Genomic DNA, 18926 nt, shown 5'->3' with positions numbered 1-18926 from the left:
GAATCTAACGAATCTCTTAGAATGATGGCTGAACTTCGTTGACAAAAGCAACGTAACCTCTCCATCTAACTCTCTCTTCCAAGGATAAACACAAATAGGAATTACGTGGCCCACCTTTAAGAAAATGGTCAACAGAAAACGAAAGAGTATATCAGTAATAAGCCGTGTAACCGCGCTTGCGAGATTCCTAAGCTCGCCTGACGTGTCTAAAACTAAATTAAACGACACTTTCTCTTAAGGTTCACTCATGATTTATTATAATAACTAAATACCTACTTGTATTCAGTAGAAACTAAAGAATTAATGCTTTAAAAATAATCACAAATTATAATGTTGAAGATGAAGTCCAATATCAAAGAAATTATTAAGGGTCAAGGACCCTTAGCTCGATCGACCTAATACATCTTAAAAGCGTAGAGTGACTGAATGATAATTATAAGCAGTCGACATTTTTATAGTTAAGAAAAGGTCAAAGGTAGCACAGGGTATTAATCCTCTATTTAACCCTACACCCCTGGAGTAGAAACTCAGGAATTCCCTAAAATATGGCGGAAGGTTACAACCGTTACTTCTTAATAAAAAATATTAACGAAGAGGTGTGTTTGGAATGAAATACTTCTGAAGAAAATAATACTAGCTTCTGTGGTAAAAAAGGAACTTTTTCAAGGGGAATGATGGCATAGTAGAGTTGGCTGAGTCTCTCGGGAAACCACGTCGTTTAAAAGTTTTCCCTTCGCTAGTCTACTTTAGGAAGGAAATATTTCTAGGAAAATAAAAGGCGGTCGACGCGGCAATAATATTTCATCTGGTCCATAATCCATCAAAGCTAGGAAGCCCTCTCATTAGATTCTGTCCGAAAAAGTACAAACAATAAAGCCAAAGCTTACAAAGTGCTACAAAGGACTAAACGAACATTATCCTTACCTTAAAGTCATAGTTTCGGATTATATTGGTTACTCTTTCTTAAACAGACTGTAGGCGAGACATTTTACTCTTACTCGCAATCCACTGAGAAATTAATCAAATGGTTAATTAGGTTATGGCAAACCTAAACGTAAGGGAAGCTTGGTTTTACGTGGAAAAATTTGAACTGAAAAAGAATGAATACAAATTATCGAATCATATAAGGTTACGTCTAAAAGTAAAAAATACTAAAAACGATTTAGTGCTGCTGAAGCAAATCGCATTCTCGCAACAATGTTATTCCTCTACTCATTGTTCCCATTCATTGCAAAGAAGAATTTGACATAGAATTGGTTTGATTTTTTCCAATAATTTCTCATGGTAACTGAGATAGAACTTGCTTGATTTTCTAACAATTAAAGCTAATCGAAACAACAGAGAATTTAGGCTCCTTTTTGTCAAAAATATTCGCAACAACTGGGTTTAGCACTATAACTCCTCGCTACTAACAAAAACAATAATAGATTTTCTACTGTAAGTAGCCGAGATGTTAGGCAAAATAGATAATTTCTCCATATAGTTTCCTACTTTCTAAGAAGCCCATTTTTCTCAGCATAATTTTCAACTATTTTTTAATCAAAATTCGTCCATTACCATAAGTTCATAAGATATGTTCCATTAGTTTGTCACTGGTTATTGAAAGCTTGTCATGAAGTGACGTAGATGAAACGTCATAGATTATCGTAAAGTTTTCGTTCTTTTGCAAGTATTCAAAGTGTAGAAATCCGTAATCTGTTTAGTATTTTAGCTCTCGGTTTATCTCGGTTGGATTTTAGATTGTGATTTCGATTTTTGACGCAACTGACGTATATAAAATATCTCGGATTCCCACGTAAAGGTCATTTCTTTTCATGGGTGTCGTATAGTTTTAGATGAAATGCAATTATACCTATTCCAGTCGTTTCGTATCAAGTTCTCACTCCTCAAGAAATGTTTGCTCGCCGCGAGAGGAGCTCTTCACTTGACGGAAGTTAAGCTTATTTATGTTAAATTCTGAGTAATTTTTTGAGTTAAATTATAGTAAACGCATAGGCAATGTGTTTCCAAGGAAATATAGATATTATTTTCTATAATAATTGTTGTGTCTTACCTTTATAACGTGTACACCTCATTTTAACTCATTCAACTTTCCCGCCTTGACCATATCAATCTATAATTGTAACGCCATCTATGTAAACACACGAGCACTCGAATGAAACAAAGAATTATCTGGAACTGGTTGTGTTACAATCTATCACTGCATTACCTCATGCAAGCATTAAGGTCGTTGTTTTTGTTACTTAATCAAAAGCGTTTTAACTTAGTATAGAAACATAACAATAATGGTATGCCCTGCGGTAGGAAAACGTAGTACTTATAGCATCACAAGTTCAAAAATAATAGTTATATCTCAGAAAGTTCTGTAAGCTACGGAATTATTATACTTTTTATTCAAAATCTATGTTGAATAAGCGAGTAACGTGTCTTAACAGACATTATCGTCACATGTTTTAGATTTAATTAATAAAAAAGCCGTACTGAAAGACGTACCTTCAATGGTGGCTATTTCTATTTTATACGCGTTTTATTTCTAACGCATTGAGTCTCATTTCTACTTTCACGATATTAGATTTAATGAGGAAGAGTTGCGTGTCCCTTGGTTCGACCTTACAAATAATATAACATGAGGGGTCGTATATTCGCAATAAAAACCCTGTAATAAAATGGCTGTAATTTTTACCACGTTATATAATTGTTGAAAACGTTTGACCTTTATGTTTCTTTGTTGTACAGGTATCTTGGATAAGGCAGAAGGACCTGCACGTCTTGACAGTTGGAAAGTTCACTTACACTAGCGATCAGAGGTTCCAAGTCATTCACATGGACAATTCCGACGATTGGACGCTGATAGTAAAATACCCACAGCGCGGCGACGCGGGCCTTTACGAATGCCAAATTAGCACAGTGCCGAAACTTAGCATTTTCGTTACGTTAAATGTTGTAGGTAAGGTACTTTTTAATTTATTGAAAACCGATTTCAAATTAGTTATAGATCTATACTTCCAACGTCTATTATGTTTCTCATATTTCATTATCATGTCGTGTATGCTAAATATTTTCTTTATTTTTCGGATAAAAAATTAAGGAACAATCGTGTATTATTAACCAATCAGATCGGAGTTTTAAGTATTTAAATGTAAGCATAGTGCTCAATACAGTTTTTTCTGCTCAATTTTACTTTTTGAACACGAAGATCAAAGTTGCAACAAAAAAAATACATTAAAACAAAACGAAATGAAGAAATGAATAATTTACGCTATTGAAACCATCTCTTGATGTAATTATTTAAAATGCTTAAGATCCAGCTTTCAACAGTTATTGCTGTGTCAAATTTCCAATTAGATGTAGTTTGAAGTTCTTTTCATTAATTTTAAACCTCCTAACTGCTGAACGTATTTTTCAAACGAGTTTAATATTGCTCAGGAACAGACATGACCTGCAACTTAACTTCTAGTTACTAAATATATTTCCCAAAGAAAACGGACTGCCATTAATTAATAAATTAAAAAAAAATATTCTAAGGATTTCTTTTCCATTTAATTAGTACGACATTATGTTTATACACTTGGCCGTAGTTTCTAAGTATTCGAATTTATAAAGGTCATCCACGCTGTTAATTGGTAAAAACGTTCTGGTTTAAGTAATGGAACTTGTTAACAAAAACTGGAGAGGGATTCAATAGTGTAGCATGAAGAAAGAAAACGAGCCACAGAGAAAAATAAAGTTGCTCTTAATTTCATTAAAAGATTGATGAGGTAAAGTCATCGAGTTAGTATATACAATAAACTACAGAAAGGAGAATCTCCAAACAGTTTATTTCCGGTCCTTCGCGTCCTTTTTTTACGGTAAGGAGGACCAATTTTTACTAGGGTTGTACGGTTATTCCCTGGGTTTCGTCATTATCATTCCACTAGTGACCTACTTTTGCTTTTCGAAAACGGGGGTCCAACGTTCGTACGTATTTCGTACTTGTACAAGTACGATTACTTAAAGCATTCCCGAAGGAGGATGGTTTCGTTGTACCATATCCTCGATATAAAGCGTGGAGCTTCTCTTCTCCCCTTTGTTATTTCAAGGCGAGTAATAAATTATCCCACGAGAAGATGTCCTGTGTTTTTATACAGTGTGTTAAACTTAGTGGTAGCGAAAGCGTCATCGCGGCTGCCCAAATTGCTTTTTTGTTAAAAGTGTAAAAATTGTTTCTGTAAATATTTGTTTGGAAAAAAAACCCCTACGAAACTGAATAATAAATTTGTAGAATGGTCGAACATTTTTCGAGCAAAATATGCCACCGATGGCAAAAGGGTTAGCGAGATAGTTTATAAAATATCTATTAGTAAGAATGCATAGATTTCTTCTGCCCTATCTTCCTTCCTCGCCTTTCATAGGTTACTCACATATAAAGGAAAACATTCGACACTTTGTGTAAAGTGCATATCACGCAAAGAAAACTTGCTTACATTCTGGTTCGGCGCTCATAAGTCGATAGCTATGTCATTTTCACGTGGTTTCTAATTTCAAATATACTATGCGTGACGTCAGAAGTGACGGTTTCTACCCTTCCTTCCCTTTAATTCAAGCAGAAATAATGTGGCCTTAAATAGATTCCAAGTAGGGAAAATATCTATCTATTCCTGCTATAGACCCAACCAACAAATCTTTGGAAATTTTATAACGGCTCAGATCTCGTTCGCGAGATTTGAGGCGAGAAAGGGATAACCCGAATGGCTTGATTTGGCCATGCGCAGAACATGTTTTACCCCAAGAGTCAGACTCTAATCCAATCAGAAAAATAAGAGACTTATTTTCGTCGCTCAACGACAGATGGTACTACAGTCAACTTCGTTAGTCACGTGATCCTATCCCTTAGATGGAGACGAGACCAAGCCAACGTGTTTATTTGTTGGTTGGGTCTATTAGGGGTTGAGTAGAAACGTTGAGACCAGCTAATATTGATCTCTCAAGCCTATTATCAATTGAAATAACACTGACTTCTTCGTGTCGTTGTTAAAATTCGTGTGAAAGACTCTGAGCGACAAATGGAGCAAGTTTTATCACCCGGTGTATATTCTTTAGGTTTTTCATTCTCTTGAACAAGCTAACAAGGCTTTTCTAGAAGAAAAAGTCGCGGGTTAGGCTACTTAGCTACCCGAAGCTTCAGATAATTATCGGAACGACTAATGACTTTGTCTTTCACTCTGTTGTTTTTTTCTTTTCAGTGAGCAAAGCATCTATTTTGGGAGGACCTTCGCTGTTCTTGAAGAGCGGTACGACGTTAAACCTAACATGCATAGTAGTGGACAGTCCGGAGACGCCAGATTATTTATTCTGGTATCACAACGGGAAAGTCATCAACTACGACACTCCGAGAGGTATTTCGGTTCACACGGAAAAAGGGGTCAGACCGGCCAGCGAACTCATAATAAACAACCCGGAAACGAGGGATTCGGGAAATTATTCTTGCGTTCCTTCGAACGCCGATCCCGCCACCATTACAGTGCACGTTCTAAACGGTACGTTCACATCCTAATTTGAAACAAATTGATATTTGGAAGGCTAGGAAGCTGTAGATTACTAATCGATTAAGCCTAAAACGGTATTATAGTAATATATTTGAAAAAAAATGTATTGAGTCTATCTGATAATTTCCCCAGCAACATAATGTTGAGTTATGACGATGATAAATCGTTTTCCGAAATTGTAAAAGATCGATTAAATTGCAATCAAACGGTTAGAACCACCTGAGGGATTTGTCCAAAGCAGTTTAATATAGCTGTGACGTCGCCATCGTAAACAAAACAAACTCATTTTGTTTGAGGTTATATTATTTTCTAAAACAAAATAAATGGAATATGATTCTAATTTTTGGAAAAAGCTTTTCCGATGAAAAATTTTAGCTAAAAATTTGTCTTGCAGTTTACGATATCTTCATATTAGAGTGACCGAATAATGTTTTACATAGTAGATATTTATAGTATAATATATGACAGGTCTGCATTTATCTTAATTAAGCAAAAGACCTTTAGTACTAATTTAAGGATGATTAAACCTAGTCGATTTTCAAATTCATTCAATTTGACTAATTTTAAGTTTACAACCACAAATATTCTAAATTTAAACGCTATTTCTATTATAAAAATGAAAATTCTTGCATGAACCTTTTCTTTAAAAGCAATTGCATAAAAACTTCAATATTTATAAGTCCCTCGCGAGTGATTGAGATTTTTTTAGTTTTTATTCGAAAGTGGGGAAGCATACAATTTGAAAACCTATTAGCATAAACTCAAGTCTGAAAAAGGATTTAACCAAATTCATTTTAATATTCATAGAATTGTAATCCAATTCAACGACAAGGATTATGGTATGAAGGAAACAGGCTTGTGTAACAAATCCTACCATAAAAATCGTAATAAATATCTAAGGAAAGACAGGAAAACCCACGTACGTTTTCAGATTTACTAGCACTGTGGAGAGTTAGACAAACGACGTAGAAGGCATAAGCCCAAAGGGTATTTTGAGGAGGGAAAATTCTTTGAATTTTTGAGAGAAGTTATTTCTAAAATATTATCTCAATTTCTGGTTATAGTTCATAATAAGTAACATATACAACGTAAGTTAGGAACAGGTTGGAGATGTTGTGTAAATGCGTTTCATTTGAGTGCGAAAGCCCAATCGTATGAGTGCATCGTGTTTTAAGGTCGTAACTCGTAAGAGAGAAAGTTAATCATTCATAAGTAATTGAATGTAACTATAAACACAAGTAATACTAGGAATATTGCCTTTATATATAATGCACTCAATAATAATTTAGCTCTTTTAACTTCCATCTCAAAGTTGTTTAACTATGAAGGTGAAATTTTGTTACGATATCACTGTCAAGTAGTAGTTATCCCTCTAAAAAATATTTTTCTAAACCGAGTTTTTTTTTGTGTGCTGAAAACTTTAGAAAACCTCCGTATATGTTTAACTGATTTTATTAAAATATAGACTGCGTTCGAACAATTATACAGGACAAACACTTAAAACTTGGCCTAAACTAACGTATTTCGACAAAATGCTGTTAGCACATCGTTAGTTTTTAACGACGTTCGGTCTATAGAATAAATCAAACTTGTGGATAATCGATATAGCGTAAGCAATCATAAATCTTATATTCAAAGGTCTTTCGCTTTATCTTTATGTCACAGTTTATTTATAAAACCATCAAACACATCGTAATATTTACGTGGTTTGCTTGCTTAAATAACGTTTCGTTTCTTGCGTTTTATCTCCGATGAAGTCAATAAGAGAGAACTTTTGATTACGTTTTTGCAAACTGAAAATCAAGTTGAAAAAACTGCTAATGTTTCAATGTCAGATTACCGGCGTTGGCCACTTTCAGTTGATCAATCCAAAGTCGAAACTTTGCAGTACAAAATTAGATTTCACTAATCTTAATCTATTTCCACTTACACGAGGTTAAGACCGAAACTGCCATTTACTCCCGAAATCAAAATCTAATTAATTAAAGTAAAAATAAAGTCCTTCCATTAGTGCAGAGGACACGAAGTAAAATTTTCATAAATAATAATTTCACCTTCCTCCAAGTTCCAGATAGACTCTAAATAACTAAAATGCATATTAAAAATCCCAAACGGTTAATTTTTCAGTAGAGTTTGCAATACTATCCGTGAAAAGTTAATAAACAAGACTTTAGGAGCAATTCGTTCCAGTCAGAGACCATCACTTTATTTCAAAACGTACCATCTTTTGTGTCGTACTATTTGTTCATACGTTACTTTTGCACTTACGAGCCTTAGATTGCGAACGAAGGGCTCGGTATTACTCGGACAAAAATGAATAATAGAAATTCTTGGTATACACCGTCGTCGGTATAACCGGCTTGTTCTTTACAACATCGTCAAACTTTTAAGAGCCGAGTTTCGTTTCGAGAAATCTCTCGCGGGTTTTAAAATTTCAAATGTCGCGTATACAGTTTCCAAACAAATAATATTATACGTTGCACGGTTGCACCGACGAATTCCTTAGAGAAACGGGGTCACGAGGTAAAACATTTCAGGGATTTCAGCCTAATTCGCCGTATCGGTGTGTAGTCTCTAAAGGAAGAAAGCCTTTCTTTGCAAAATTTTAAGACAAAAGGATAGGAATTCAACGTTTTCCAAAAAATATCTTGGAGGAAATTATTTTCATTATATTTCGAAGGAAGTTAAAAGCAGTGGTAGCACATAGAAATTCAAAAGATAAAATAGATAACATTTTTATATTAAGGGGTGAGTTATGCTACTCTGATTTCGACAGGTTTGATATTTTTTTTGTATAAAATTTAGCAATTAGTATTTAAATTCAGCAAGAGAAATTTGAAACTTTAGTCGGTTTCTGAACCATTATGATGAACCTTGAAATTTGCAGTCAAAACTCTTAAATGGGGCTTTAGACAAAATTGACATGAGGTATGATACGAGGTATTTTTAAGTAATTTTTGGCTTAAGAAAAATCTCAATCTCTGTTTGAGTCTAATGATCTCTAATCTAGTCACCTTGTTTAACAATGGTTATTATATCATATTTTTGATCGTATAAATTGTTCTTTGAAATCCATAAAACACAATTCACAATTGTACGATGTGTCATATATGGTCAAGAAATGATTCGAAACTTATAAACCTTTGGGAAACTCTGCTTTAGGAGCAAAATGGTTTTCTAATTGCCCGAAACTCGCTTACACTTCATTTTCATACAAAACATTTATCTAAAGCTTGGGAAAAAACGTCAAAGATTTAGAATTATGTCAACGGGTAGTGTAACACTTGACTCCATCGAATTTTTTCGTCATTAAATAGTAATTTTTCGTATTTTGCAGGTGAAAACCCAGCAGCCATGCAGCATGGAAAACACAGCACATCGGGTCTAAGGCTTCCAACGCGAGAACCATTTGTGCTATTATGTTTCGTCATGTGTTTACAAATAATCTGGTTTTTGCGCAACCGGTGACGAAAAATAATTGCAAATTTCCGGAACGAAGTCAACACGATGCGGAGTAGTGCGGCGCACGAGAAGCAAAAATATTAATGATAAAATGAATTCAAGGTGAAAGGGCTAAAACGAACAGAAATAGAACGTCCCGCCGTGGCGCCCCCTCGTAATAAAAACGCGGTTTAATACGAAATATTTATAATAAAATGATAATAAAAATGGACGAACAAAAATGGTCCGCCACCAATAAAAAATATATTTATAGTTTTAAGTTGTAAAATATAATAATGAATAATAATAAAAATAACGTTGCTCAGATGTAAAAATACAAAAAACAAAACGCGACTTCAAGACATTTAAAAGTCTTGTAAAATAATAATATTCGGTCTCCAAATTGAACTCGTAATAAAAACCAAAACTTCCCAAAAATTTTGAGTAATGACGGACTGACGATAAAATACAATAAAACACAATAACCGAATCTGCTCACATGTCAAATAATCCACGTGGCGCGGGAATAATAACCGGTGAAATAAGTTCACGCGAAATGTTACCGAACACTATTTCGATTTATAAATATATATAGTTATTAATTTAAATTGTTAAAAATATTATTCGATCGCGAGATAAGACTGAAAAACGGAATGAAAAAACTACGGAAATTTACAGTTTAAAAAACCCACATACTGCGCGAAAATGATTCATTTTCGTACCGTGTGTTGAAATTCAATAAATGTTATCGACCATCAGACAGTAACGAAAATAATTGATGAACTTTCTTGTACAACAATGGCGATACGAATCCATTTACAATGAAAAAAAATTCTGATTGTTCATTTTGGAAATAAATTGCAAATCTAATAATTAATTTCGATGTAGGGATGCGTGATGTATTAAAGAAGGTTTTAAAGAAAATTCGAATCATTTAACTTTAAGAATTAATAAAACTTCTGTTCACAATAATTTCTATTCTTTCGTTAAATATTTTTAAGCACAAAGTCTGCATTTGTTGATTGAGAGCTAATTGAGACCAACAATATCTTTTGTTCTAAGCGTTTCAATGATAAAATTACTTTTATTATTAGTTAATTCTTTAACAGTCAATTTCACTTGATATTATTAGCGACCTGTGTCGTGAATTTTAAAAGAGCTGACATAAGAGACAAATATTTGTAACGATATAACTTTATCATGAGTGAATCATATACTATATAGCTCCCTATAAGTTACTCAGCCACACTGGCCTAATGTATCCAGCAGTTTCTTCCCGCCAAAAATGTGTTACCTATATGCGACCCCCAGTGAGAGAAAATAACACTACTCTCGGCGCTTACGTATTTCCGGTAAAAAAACCGGAAAAGAGGATCAACCAATGAAACTTTGAACTGAAAGGTAGTTAGTATAAGCATTTTAGAAATGTTGTGATTGCTTGCGGACGGTTCACAGTCGTATTTTATCTTTGAAATTATTTTAATGGGTTAAAGTTGGCGCAATAGGAAGTTTTATTAAAATGGCAGAAATTTGGATATTTGTTTGACAAAGCCTAAATGAAAGAAACTCATTTAAATTCAGAGCGTTGCCTACGGAATAAGAATTTTTGTTCCGTAGGCAACGATCAGAGGCAGGAACTATTTATGGTGAGAGAACCAAACTTTATCAAAAAATAAGAAAAACTTAATAGTTATCTCGAAAACCTTAATAAACTTTTTAATAATGCGTCTAGAGAATTAATAGAAAAACTTAAAGAAAGGCCCAACACATTTTTAACGAAGCCTATTGTGAGACCCAAATTATTTTTAATTAAGTAAAAGAATGAATGTGACGCAAAGAAACCAAAACCTCCAAAACCGTTAATACCATTTGAAACTATCGTCACTTTCAAGTTCTCAAGTTCTCGATACAATAATTTCAAAGCCCTAAGAGAGGGCGCCGTCTACTATCACTTTCACACGCCTCCCCTCCTCTCGACTACTATTCGGAAGAAAATGCTGGATACATTAGGCCAGTGTGACTGACTAACTTATAGGGAGCTAGTATATGATTCACGCATGCTTTAGTTAATAGATTTCATGGATCTAAAGATCTTACTAAGACTGTTTGAAACATTCGAGAAAATCGAATAGAACTAACGTGTTTTATTTTTTCTTCTTTATTTTATTTTTTGTTTACACAAAGAGTTTCTCATGAAAGAAGTATAGTAAGTTACTATTGTATACATTTCCTCTTGTTTATTCTTCCGGTATTTGTGAATTTGTCCAAAGTTCACGCGGTATTTATGGTTTTAAAGATAAATTTATAGATTCAATTTCAGTCTCAAAGGCTTAGTACCACCTGAAACCAAAGCAGAGGGTCGGATTTGAAAAACAACGATATCATTTGATCGTACACATCAGAATTATGTCACAAGCTGTGATGAGAATAATGTGGAAATCTTAAAACCTTGTACAGAATTTTGAAGCGATCGAAATTTATTCTTACAAAGTTTTGTGATTTATGGACCTAATTTAGAGATTTTTTAAAATTGATTAAATGTTACGTCTTGTTTTCTTGTTGAAGAAGCGCTTGATCTGTGAGGAGCAAGTGGAAGAGACGATTCCTGTGGCGCAAACTATGAGTGGAAAATGAATATTTCACAATGAAATTTCTTGCCAACGTGGTTGCACGAAGACCAGCAAGTGGGCTTCTTAATCATTGTTAAATGGCTCCTTCGAAGATCGACGAAATTAATTTTGCCCATTTTGTTGCAATTTCATGATGAATGAAATTCTTACTAACAAAGTACTTCTTTTTATGTTATCTTTACCCTAACTTTTTTATAGTTATGTTTTTAAAATATTTTTCCAGTTCATAATTGGAGAGCTACCTACTAAAAGAAACCACGTAGGACAAAATTTGTTCCTTTGACGACATTATTTTTCTAATTAGTCCGAGCAAAATAAACTATTCTTTATCATATCTTCTTTAACATCAGTCTTCTCCGTAACACGGACACTTCTTGTGGTGCAAACCTGGTATTTTTTCAAGCCATTAACAATTAAAAATATGTCAGACAATTTAGTGAATATCGACACGAAATTCCTCCAAAAAATTTATTTCATGATAAAATGTTTTCGGCACTTTTCTTGAAAAATTGTAAAAGTTGATCGGTATGCTTGTTTTTTCGGTTTCGGTCTAAACCAAAACCTTTTCTTTTACTAAATCTGTCACCTCAGTCTTAACTTAATTAAAATTTCAGTAATTTTAGGTTTTTTTTTGTCCGTAATTCGTTTGAGGTTGATCTATTTCTAAGAGCTTAACAGAACTCATAAGTAATTTGATAGGATACATTATGAAAACTCCCAATGTTATTTCTATGCGAAATTTAGTGTACACAAAGACAGTTTTAATTTATATGTAGTGGCCCGGACTACAAATCCTAGTCCCCCAATAGCTTTTATGGCACCGATAGTTCCTAATGTGCCAAAAGAATGATTATCCCTGTTAGACTGGTATACTTCTAAATTCCGAAAGAAACAAAGATGTTTATATAGAATAGCGTCTCTCGCAAGCAGGTTCAAAAAATGAAGTATAAATTTAGGATCAATTAAAATTGTTGCAGTAGCTTCAGCTAGCGCGAGAAGAGAGAGAAATTTTAACTAATGATACAAAAAAGGTATACGGTCTATGATCATTTCCTGTGTTCTTATGTTACTATTGGTAGTAATATAATTAACAGTCGTAGGCCTTGTAATGGCTTTTGATTAAGGGGTTAAATATGGAATTTAAATGGTAGAGGACGCGAATAGACCCAGCTGTACTTATTATAGCTTAGCTCAATAAAGAGAGTTGATTATATTCGTGATTGCTCCAACTGTTGTTGCACCTCTTCAACAGCCCACACCTGAGAGTAATAAAAGGTTAGTACTTTAAATTATAATCATTTTCATTTGATAATTACAAATACTTTTTTCACCACAACTTCGTGTTCTATGAGAGATTTGCTTAGACAGAAACCTATTAAATACATTCAAACGTAGAACAACACCCAAAAAATCGATTTTTGAAGTATCTAAATATAGCTGAAATAATAACAGAATGCCTGTTACAGTTTTTATGAATATTTTCAGATATTAATTCTGATAAAAATTAGATGTTCCAAAGTTACGTGAAGTTGAACTTTACGTGTTCAAAGCTTTTATGCTTCCCATTATAGAGCCATAATGGGTAAATCCTAAAAAAATACTATAACTAAGCCCTATTTTGCATAATATTTCAATCATTCTTACCTCTCTGAGTGACGTATGTCACGGAGAGGTTCTAATTTCGACGTGTCAGTCTGTGTGTCTGTCTGTTGTGCAACCCAGGGGAACGCGTTCGCAGTTTGCAAATCGGAGCAAATGTGTTCTCAATTTCCGAACCACATTTACAGTTACCGGAAACTTAGAAAATTGTATTCCACTTTCACTGGCTATTACTCCCTTGTCTGTCTAAACCACCGTCATCAAGTCTTTTGTCCGTCCCACATGGAAATCAGTCTGTACTTACTGGCTGAGGTTACATTTGTATATACATGAATGCGATAGAGATGTAGGGCGCCCCAGAGAAATTTTCCACATTGGTCATATAATTGCGTTTAAGGAGCAGATAAACTTGGGGTCATGCTAAAAACTAGGTGGTCCCTAGTTGAAAATTAGAGAACTGCAGGCCCAACTGGATATAATTTTACGCGTAGTTTGTAGCCTATCTCTGTCGTTGCCACTGATTTACAGACAAAATAAGCGTTGAGTTTGATCTCTACTACATTGTAAATTATATAAAAAAGACTTGGTTTGCCCAAGCCTTAAAAACAAAACGATAAGAGTTTTTCCAGTTGTCTGAAGCGAGGATATTATTTTTTTTTTCAATTGAATTTTAAAGACAATCCGTATTTTACTACTCTTTAGAATTTAATTCAATCACCTGATTTTACTGCTAATGGATTAGCTTCCTATAAATTAATTGAAATAAAAAATTACTTATCTCAGATTTTTCAAGAACAATTCCATTTTCCTGAAACATTTTATCTTGAAATATTTTCTTTTCAATGGAGAACGTACTTTAATTTTCAAATAATACTCTCATTAATAATGTATTATATGCGGTCTTTACGAATACAAAAGTGGGCTGTTATCACTTTTCTTTTATTTGATAAAGGGGTTCGTTTCTTCTTCAAGCACAGTCACAATTATTGAACTGTGTATATCAGTACTTGTTGGGAAGATTTTAGAAGTGTTGGTTGAGTTGCTATTTAGTTGACAACATTATGAAAACTTGATGTGTTTATAACCTTTTGAAAGGAAAATTCTCGGAAATTAAAAAAAAAGAGTCAATTTGATTAAATTTACACGATATCCCTCAAAATAATAAATGCATGATAAAATGATTCAGGAAAATGGAATTGTTGTTGAAAAATCTGAGATAAGTAATTTTTTATTTCAATTAATTTATAGGAAACTAATCCATTAGCAGTAAAATCAGGTGATTGAATTAAATTCTAAAGAGTAGTAAAATACGGATTGTCTTTAAAATTCAATTGAAAAAAAAATAATATCCTCGCTTCAGACAACTGGAAAAACTCTTATCGTTTTGTTTTTAAGGCTTGGGCAAACCAAGTCTTTTTTATATAATATCTGTTCCTTCAGCCTTAATTTGTATTAATCTATTATAAAAATAATAATATGCTTGTCAAACTTCATTAATTCGATGTTCCAGTAAGATGTTCGTGAGCATATTGGCTCCCTCCAAGTGCCTCTCATTATTTTATGGGAAAGATTAAAATTTTAAATTATTTGGCAGGGGAGTGGTAAATTAATTCCCAATTGGTAGGCAGGTTGTCAATTAATTCACCATAGATAGGCGGGTGGTAACTTATTTTATATAAAAAGGCGGTTGGTGACTCAATTAAGTTTAGTTGACCTTTTTGTATAGATTTAAAAAAAAGTTATATCTAAACCACGCGCACATTTCATTGAAAGTTTGTTATTTAAGAATTTTCCCTTATATATAATAAGATTCTTCATCAAAACTAGACAACGAGCTTTCCAAGACTCGAACCTGCAATGTTTTGCCTCGAATGCAAACGCGTTATCCATTACGCCACAAGTCCGTACTTCGTAACAAAAAAATTATCCAAACATTGTATTTATAGGATTATTTCATTTATGTTGAATAGAAGATCTGTAAAAGTAAACACCGAGCTTGCCAGGACTCGAACCTGCAATCTCCTGTTCCATGGGCAGACGCGTTATCCTATGCGCCACAAACCAGATGAAGGCTGAACGAAATGCTATGAAAACAGTGTAATATATGTCACGGTTTTACCATGATTTATAAACTAATTAAAATAAAATACTTAGAATTAATTGTTCTTAATCAAACTTCAGAAGTTCAACATTCAATAGTTGCTTGATAATTCAAAAGTGTTCCGAACCTTAACTTCGCAGTAGTTTCTGAGTTATTCGATGGAGTGGACCACCAAAAATCCCATGCTTTTTCTATGGGACGCTAAGCCTAAAATCTGTGAATTATTTCTTTAACATTACGGGAGGGTGTGGGTTCTTATCTAGAAGGGCCTACCGGCCCTCTAGAATAAAACGTAGTGTATTTAGTAAACAAAGGAACGAAATATGGACACACATTTGCATATTGTGGTCGGAAAATGTTAGAGCCCCGCTGAGCATACTTCGCCACGACATCATTGAATGCAGTAAGCGATAAAATGGAACCGAGGAAAGAAAGGCGTAAAGCTCTAGAAAAAAGCTTGGGTGCGTTAGAAAGGAGGATGTCCTCCAATTTATCGCTTTATAGCGGGTCGCATGCCCTTATCTCGAGGTATAAAGCGGGGACTCGTTGACAGCTTACAACAAAACTTTTCATCCGTGTCGAGAGAGAAGCTTACGATCTAGGAATATACACTAAGACTACATATACTGGAAAGCAACCTTAAAGACAGTACAAATACTGCAATAGTTTTTAACCTCGACTTAAAATCTACGCTGTATATTTACAACATGAAATACGAAAGCGCAATTCAAATATACAGGTTAGTTCAACTCAAGCAATTTTCAGTGTCGACAAAACCTGAATTTCGAAAATAATATTTCGTGAAGTTCTTACTGCTAATCGAAAGCACTATATTTCAAAATATTTATAAATTTGATATAACTTTATCTTCCTTGATCAAATTTAAAAATATTTTCCATTTGATGGACTGAATGAACGAAGCGAAAATGTTTTTCAATTTTTCTGGCGTTTCCTATTACGTTTGGTGCTGCGTGACAATCTAATTTACATATTATATCCTCTAATCCTGCTAAATACATAAACATCAGGACAATCATGCATTGTTATTATAATATTTATTGATATTTTATAAAATTATTAAACTTTGAAAACTGTGGTTTTGAGGAGAGTCAAAAAACATTAACTCAAATTTGCATCAAAGAATAGAATAATCCTTCAAGGGTAATACTGTATAAATTATTAAATATTACTGTGCGATAGTCATGTGACGTTATGATTTCTTATGATGAATAACTAGTTTCGTGTCTAAAGCTTTGTCCACATTGAACTCGCGTTCGCGTGTTCGCGCCTTCGTCTATTCGCATCTTGGCAACAGATCACGAAAAACATTTGCACTTCTGATATGATACACGGAAAAATTTTGCTTTTCCCATTCTGAGAGCCAATAAAGTTTGATGAATCATTGCGCCATCTGCCCTTCTCCATCGACGTTGTCCAAAGAGAAAACCGAAACTAATCTCCCCAGCCTTCCTCTCGTCTGTGATTGGTGCTTTTCTCGCGAAGGCGCGAAATTCTTGGCCTAGTCGCGAGAAATTTGTATCTTCGCGAGGTGAGGACGCCAAGTAGGGCAAACCCAATGTGGACAGTAGCGCGATCTTGCAGACAAGCTTAGCGAAGATGCGAACCCGCAAAATGTGTCAGTCTGAACAGGCCTTAACCATTAACTACTTTCTTTTCTTCCCACTTCAAATGTAAATGTGTTTTCGGTCATCATGTTAACAAAAATTATAAGGTTTGGAAAAAGTTTTACGAAGCTATCGATTTTTGAAAGTAAACGAAATTGAATTCGATGCATCATGAAAGGCCTTCAGCAAAGTCACATGGATGATATATAGAAATAAATACAATAATATAGCGTTGCCCCGATTATAGTTTTACCTTTGCAATGTTTGCCAATACATATTTACATAATGAATTTCGTTGTAGCAAGAAATTACTGAAGCAAATCCACAAAAACTTAAGCAAAATCAAATAGAGTTGTGCGTGTTTCATAGTTTTTACCTCTTCGAGAGGAATTACACTGGACTGGCTGTGTGTGTGTCTGTCACCGCATTCGCAGATGGCAAATCGGAGCAAACGGGTTCGTAATTTCTGGACCACGTTCGCATTACAGAAAGAAGGTGGGGTGGTGAAGTGGTTAGCACTTTCGCCTCGCAGCAATAGGGTCCCGGGTTCGATCCCGGGCTGTGGCACCGGGTGAAAAACCTGGGAACAATCCCTTCTGCGTAGAGTTTGCAAATTCTCTCCCCACTTGTTAAAGGAGTTTTCCTCCGCGGTCTTACCCGGTTTCTCCTTTCCATTAAAACTTGCTGAGGTTAATGGTAATAGTTAGTATAGGGCGCTGTCGGTTAGTTGTGGCATAGGGGCTAGCCACCAAGTCTCTATGCATTGAAATCGTGACCCATTAAAATATGGCCACTGGGTGTTATGGACACGAAAAAAAGCTAGATTATTATAATCTCCCTCTAATACTCTTGAATATTGGCTTCTGCTCCATTATCATCGTTAAGGTTAGGATGTACGCGGTAGCCGGCTAGGGTTGCGAGAAACGTCTATCCTCCCAATGACAGAGCTATTAATTAAAATAATTAACATCAGCTATATTTAATTAATTATATAAGAAAAATCTCTTAATTGGGTAGATAGCCCTTGTCTCGACTCGGAGAGGCTTATTTTGGTTTGCCAGCTTGTAATCTCCCTCTAATACTCTTGAATATTGGCTTCTGCTCCATTATCATCGTTAAGGTTAGGATGTACGCGGTAGCCGGCTAGGGTTGCGAGAAACGTCTATCCTCCCAATGACAGAGCTATTAATTAAAATAATTAACATCAGCTATATTTAATTAATTATATAAGAAAAATCTCTTAATTGGGTAGATAGCCCTTGTCTCGACTCGGAGAGGCTTGTTTTGGTTTGCCAGCTTGTTCTTATAAAAAATACAAAACGCAAACGCCGAAACCTTAACAAACACGAAGTGAGTAAAACGCGAAACGGCCAAGCAAAATATGTCTGAGCGGCGTTGGTAATAATTTTTTGGATTAAATTCATTACTGTAACAATAATTCATTTTCCAGAAGCGTAGAATTTACCTCTAAAGAAAAATAAAATAGCGAAGTTCCTTTCACTGTATGCTACGTTTTAGTAGAACAAGAATGTCGGCCGCCACTGCTAAATATGAAATGGTCTATCCCGACAGATTTTTCAAGTACAGGTACGTAAACTGTATTTGCTTTAAATTTTCCAGGACCTGTTTACGCGGAGGAAATTGCTAAGGTGATCTATCTAATATTATTATCCCATATCAAAGATTTACGGAACAAGTTTATTTCCATTTTGGATTCCTCGAGGTAAAATCTTCTAAATATTTCGTAAAATGATCTGGTTTGTTTGTATTGGCTGTATTTTTTTTTCTTATGCGCATGTACAATTCATTACTGAATTTGAACAAAATGCGTGGTAAATATAAGTAGGACTAGTAAAAGTTTTTACGGAGGTTTTGTTGAGTTCGCGAATCCCTACGCTTTCGCCTCGTAGCAAGAGGATCGCGGGTTCGATCCCGGACTGTGGCATCTGGTGAGAATCTCGGAACAAATCCTTCTACGTAGAGTTTGGAAGTTCTCTCCCCACTT

The 18926-nt window shown here is 34.5% G+C and overlaps 2 protein-coding genes and 1 long non-coding RNA gene across 6 annotated transcripts in view; all 3 read left to right on the top strand.

Moving 5' to 3' along the window:
* The window catches only part of LOC149628466 (lachesin-like), a 251027-nt gene extending 241077 nt beyond the window's left edge, over positions 1–9950 (top strand). The window contains exons 3-5 of the mRNA XM_089851398.1: positions 2737–2947; positions 5223–5516; positions 8863–9950. Coding sequence (XP_089707524.1) covers positions 2737–2947; positions 5223–5516; positions 8863–8993 — 636 coding nt within the window. The 3' untranslated portion in view covers positions 8994–9950. The remainder of the gene's footprint in view (positions 1–2736; positions 2948–5222; positions 5517–8862) is intronic.
* A 1066-nt stretch (positions 9951–11016) lies between these two features.
* LOC149628465 (uncharacterized) lies at positions 11017–12199 on the top strand. 2 transcript variants are annotated; one of them, XR_016374472.1, is made up of 4 exons: positions 11017–11172; positions 11287–11357; positions 11535–11753; positions 11820–12199. It is a non-coding gene; the product is annotated as an uncharacterized LOC149628465 (long non-coding RNA). The 2 variants fall into 2 exon arrangements; XR_016374471.1 differs by having other exon boundaries at positions 11532–11753.
* Positions 12200–14561: 2362 nt separating this feature from the next.
* Positions 14562–18926, top strand: part of LOC149628464 (uncharacterized) — a 28312-nt gene continuing 23947 nt past the window's right edge. Inside the window, exons 1-5 of one of the 3 annotated variants that reach the window (XM_089851390.1) lie at positions 14562–15095; positions 15166–15292; positions 15377–18271; positions 18372–18508; positions 18605–18644. In XM_089851390.1, the coding sequence (XP_089707516.1) occupies positions 18426–18508; positions 18605–18644 (123 nt within the window). In that variant the 5' untranslated portion in view covers positions 14562–15095; positions 15166–15292; positions 15377–18271; positions 18372–18425. Of the gene's footprint in view, positions 15096–15165; positions 15293–15344; positions 18509–18604; positions 18645–18926 lie in introns of those variants that run through there. The other 2 variants (XM_089851388.1, XM_089851389.1) reach the window with 2 other exon arrangements.

This window comes from Phalangium opilio, unplaced genomic scaffold (assembly GCF_054372755.1).
Source record: "Phalangium opilio isolate 3A_F unplaced genomic scaffold, DU_Popi_V2 ptg000105l_1, whole genome shotgun sequence".
Taxonomy (NCBI): Eukaryota; Metazoa; Arthropoda; class Arachnida; order Opiliones; family Phalangiidae; genus Phalangium; species Phalangium opilio.
The sequence above is the reverse complement of the archived record's forward strand: the minus strand, read 5'-3'. Positions and strand labels throughout refer to the sequence as shown.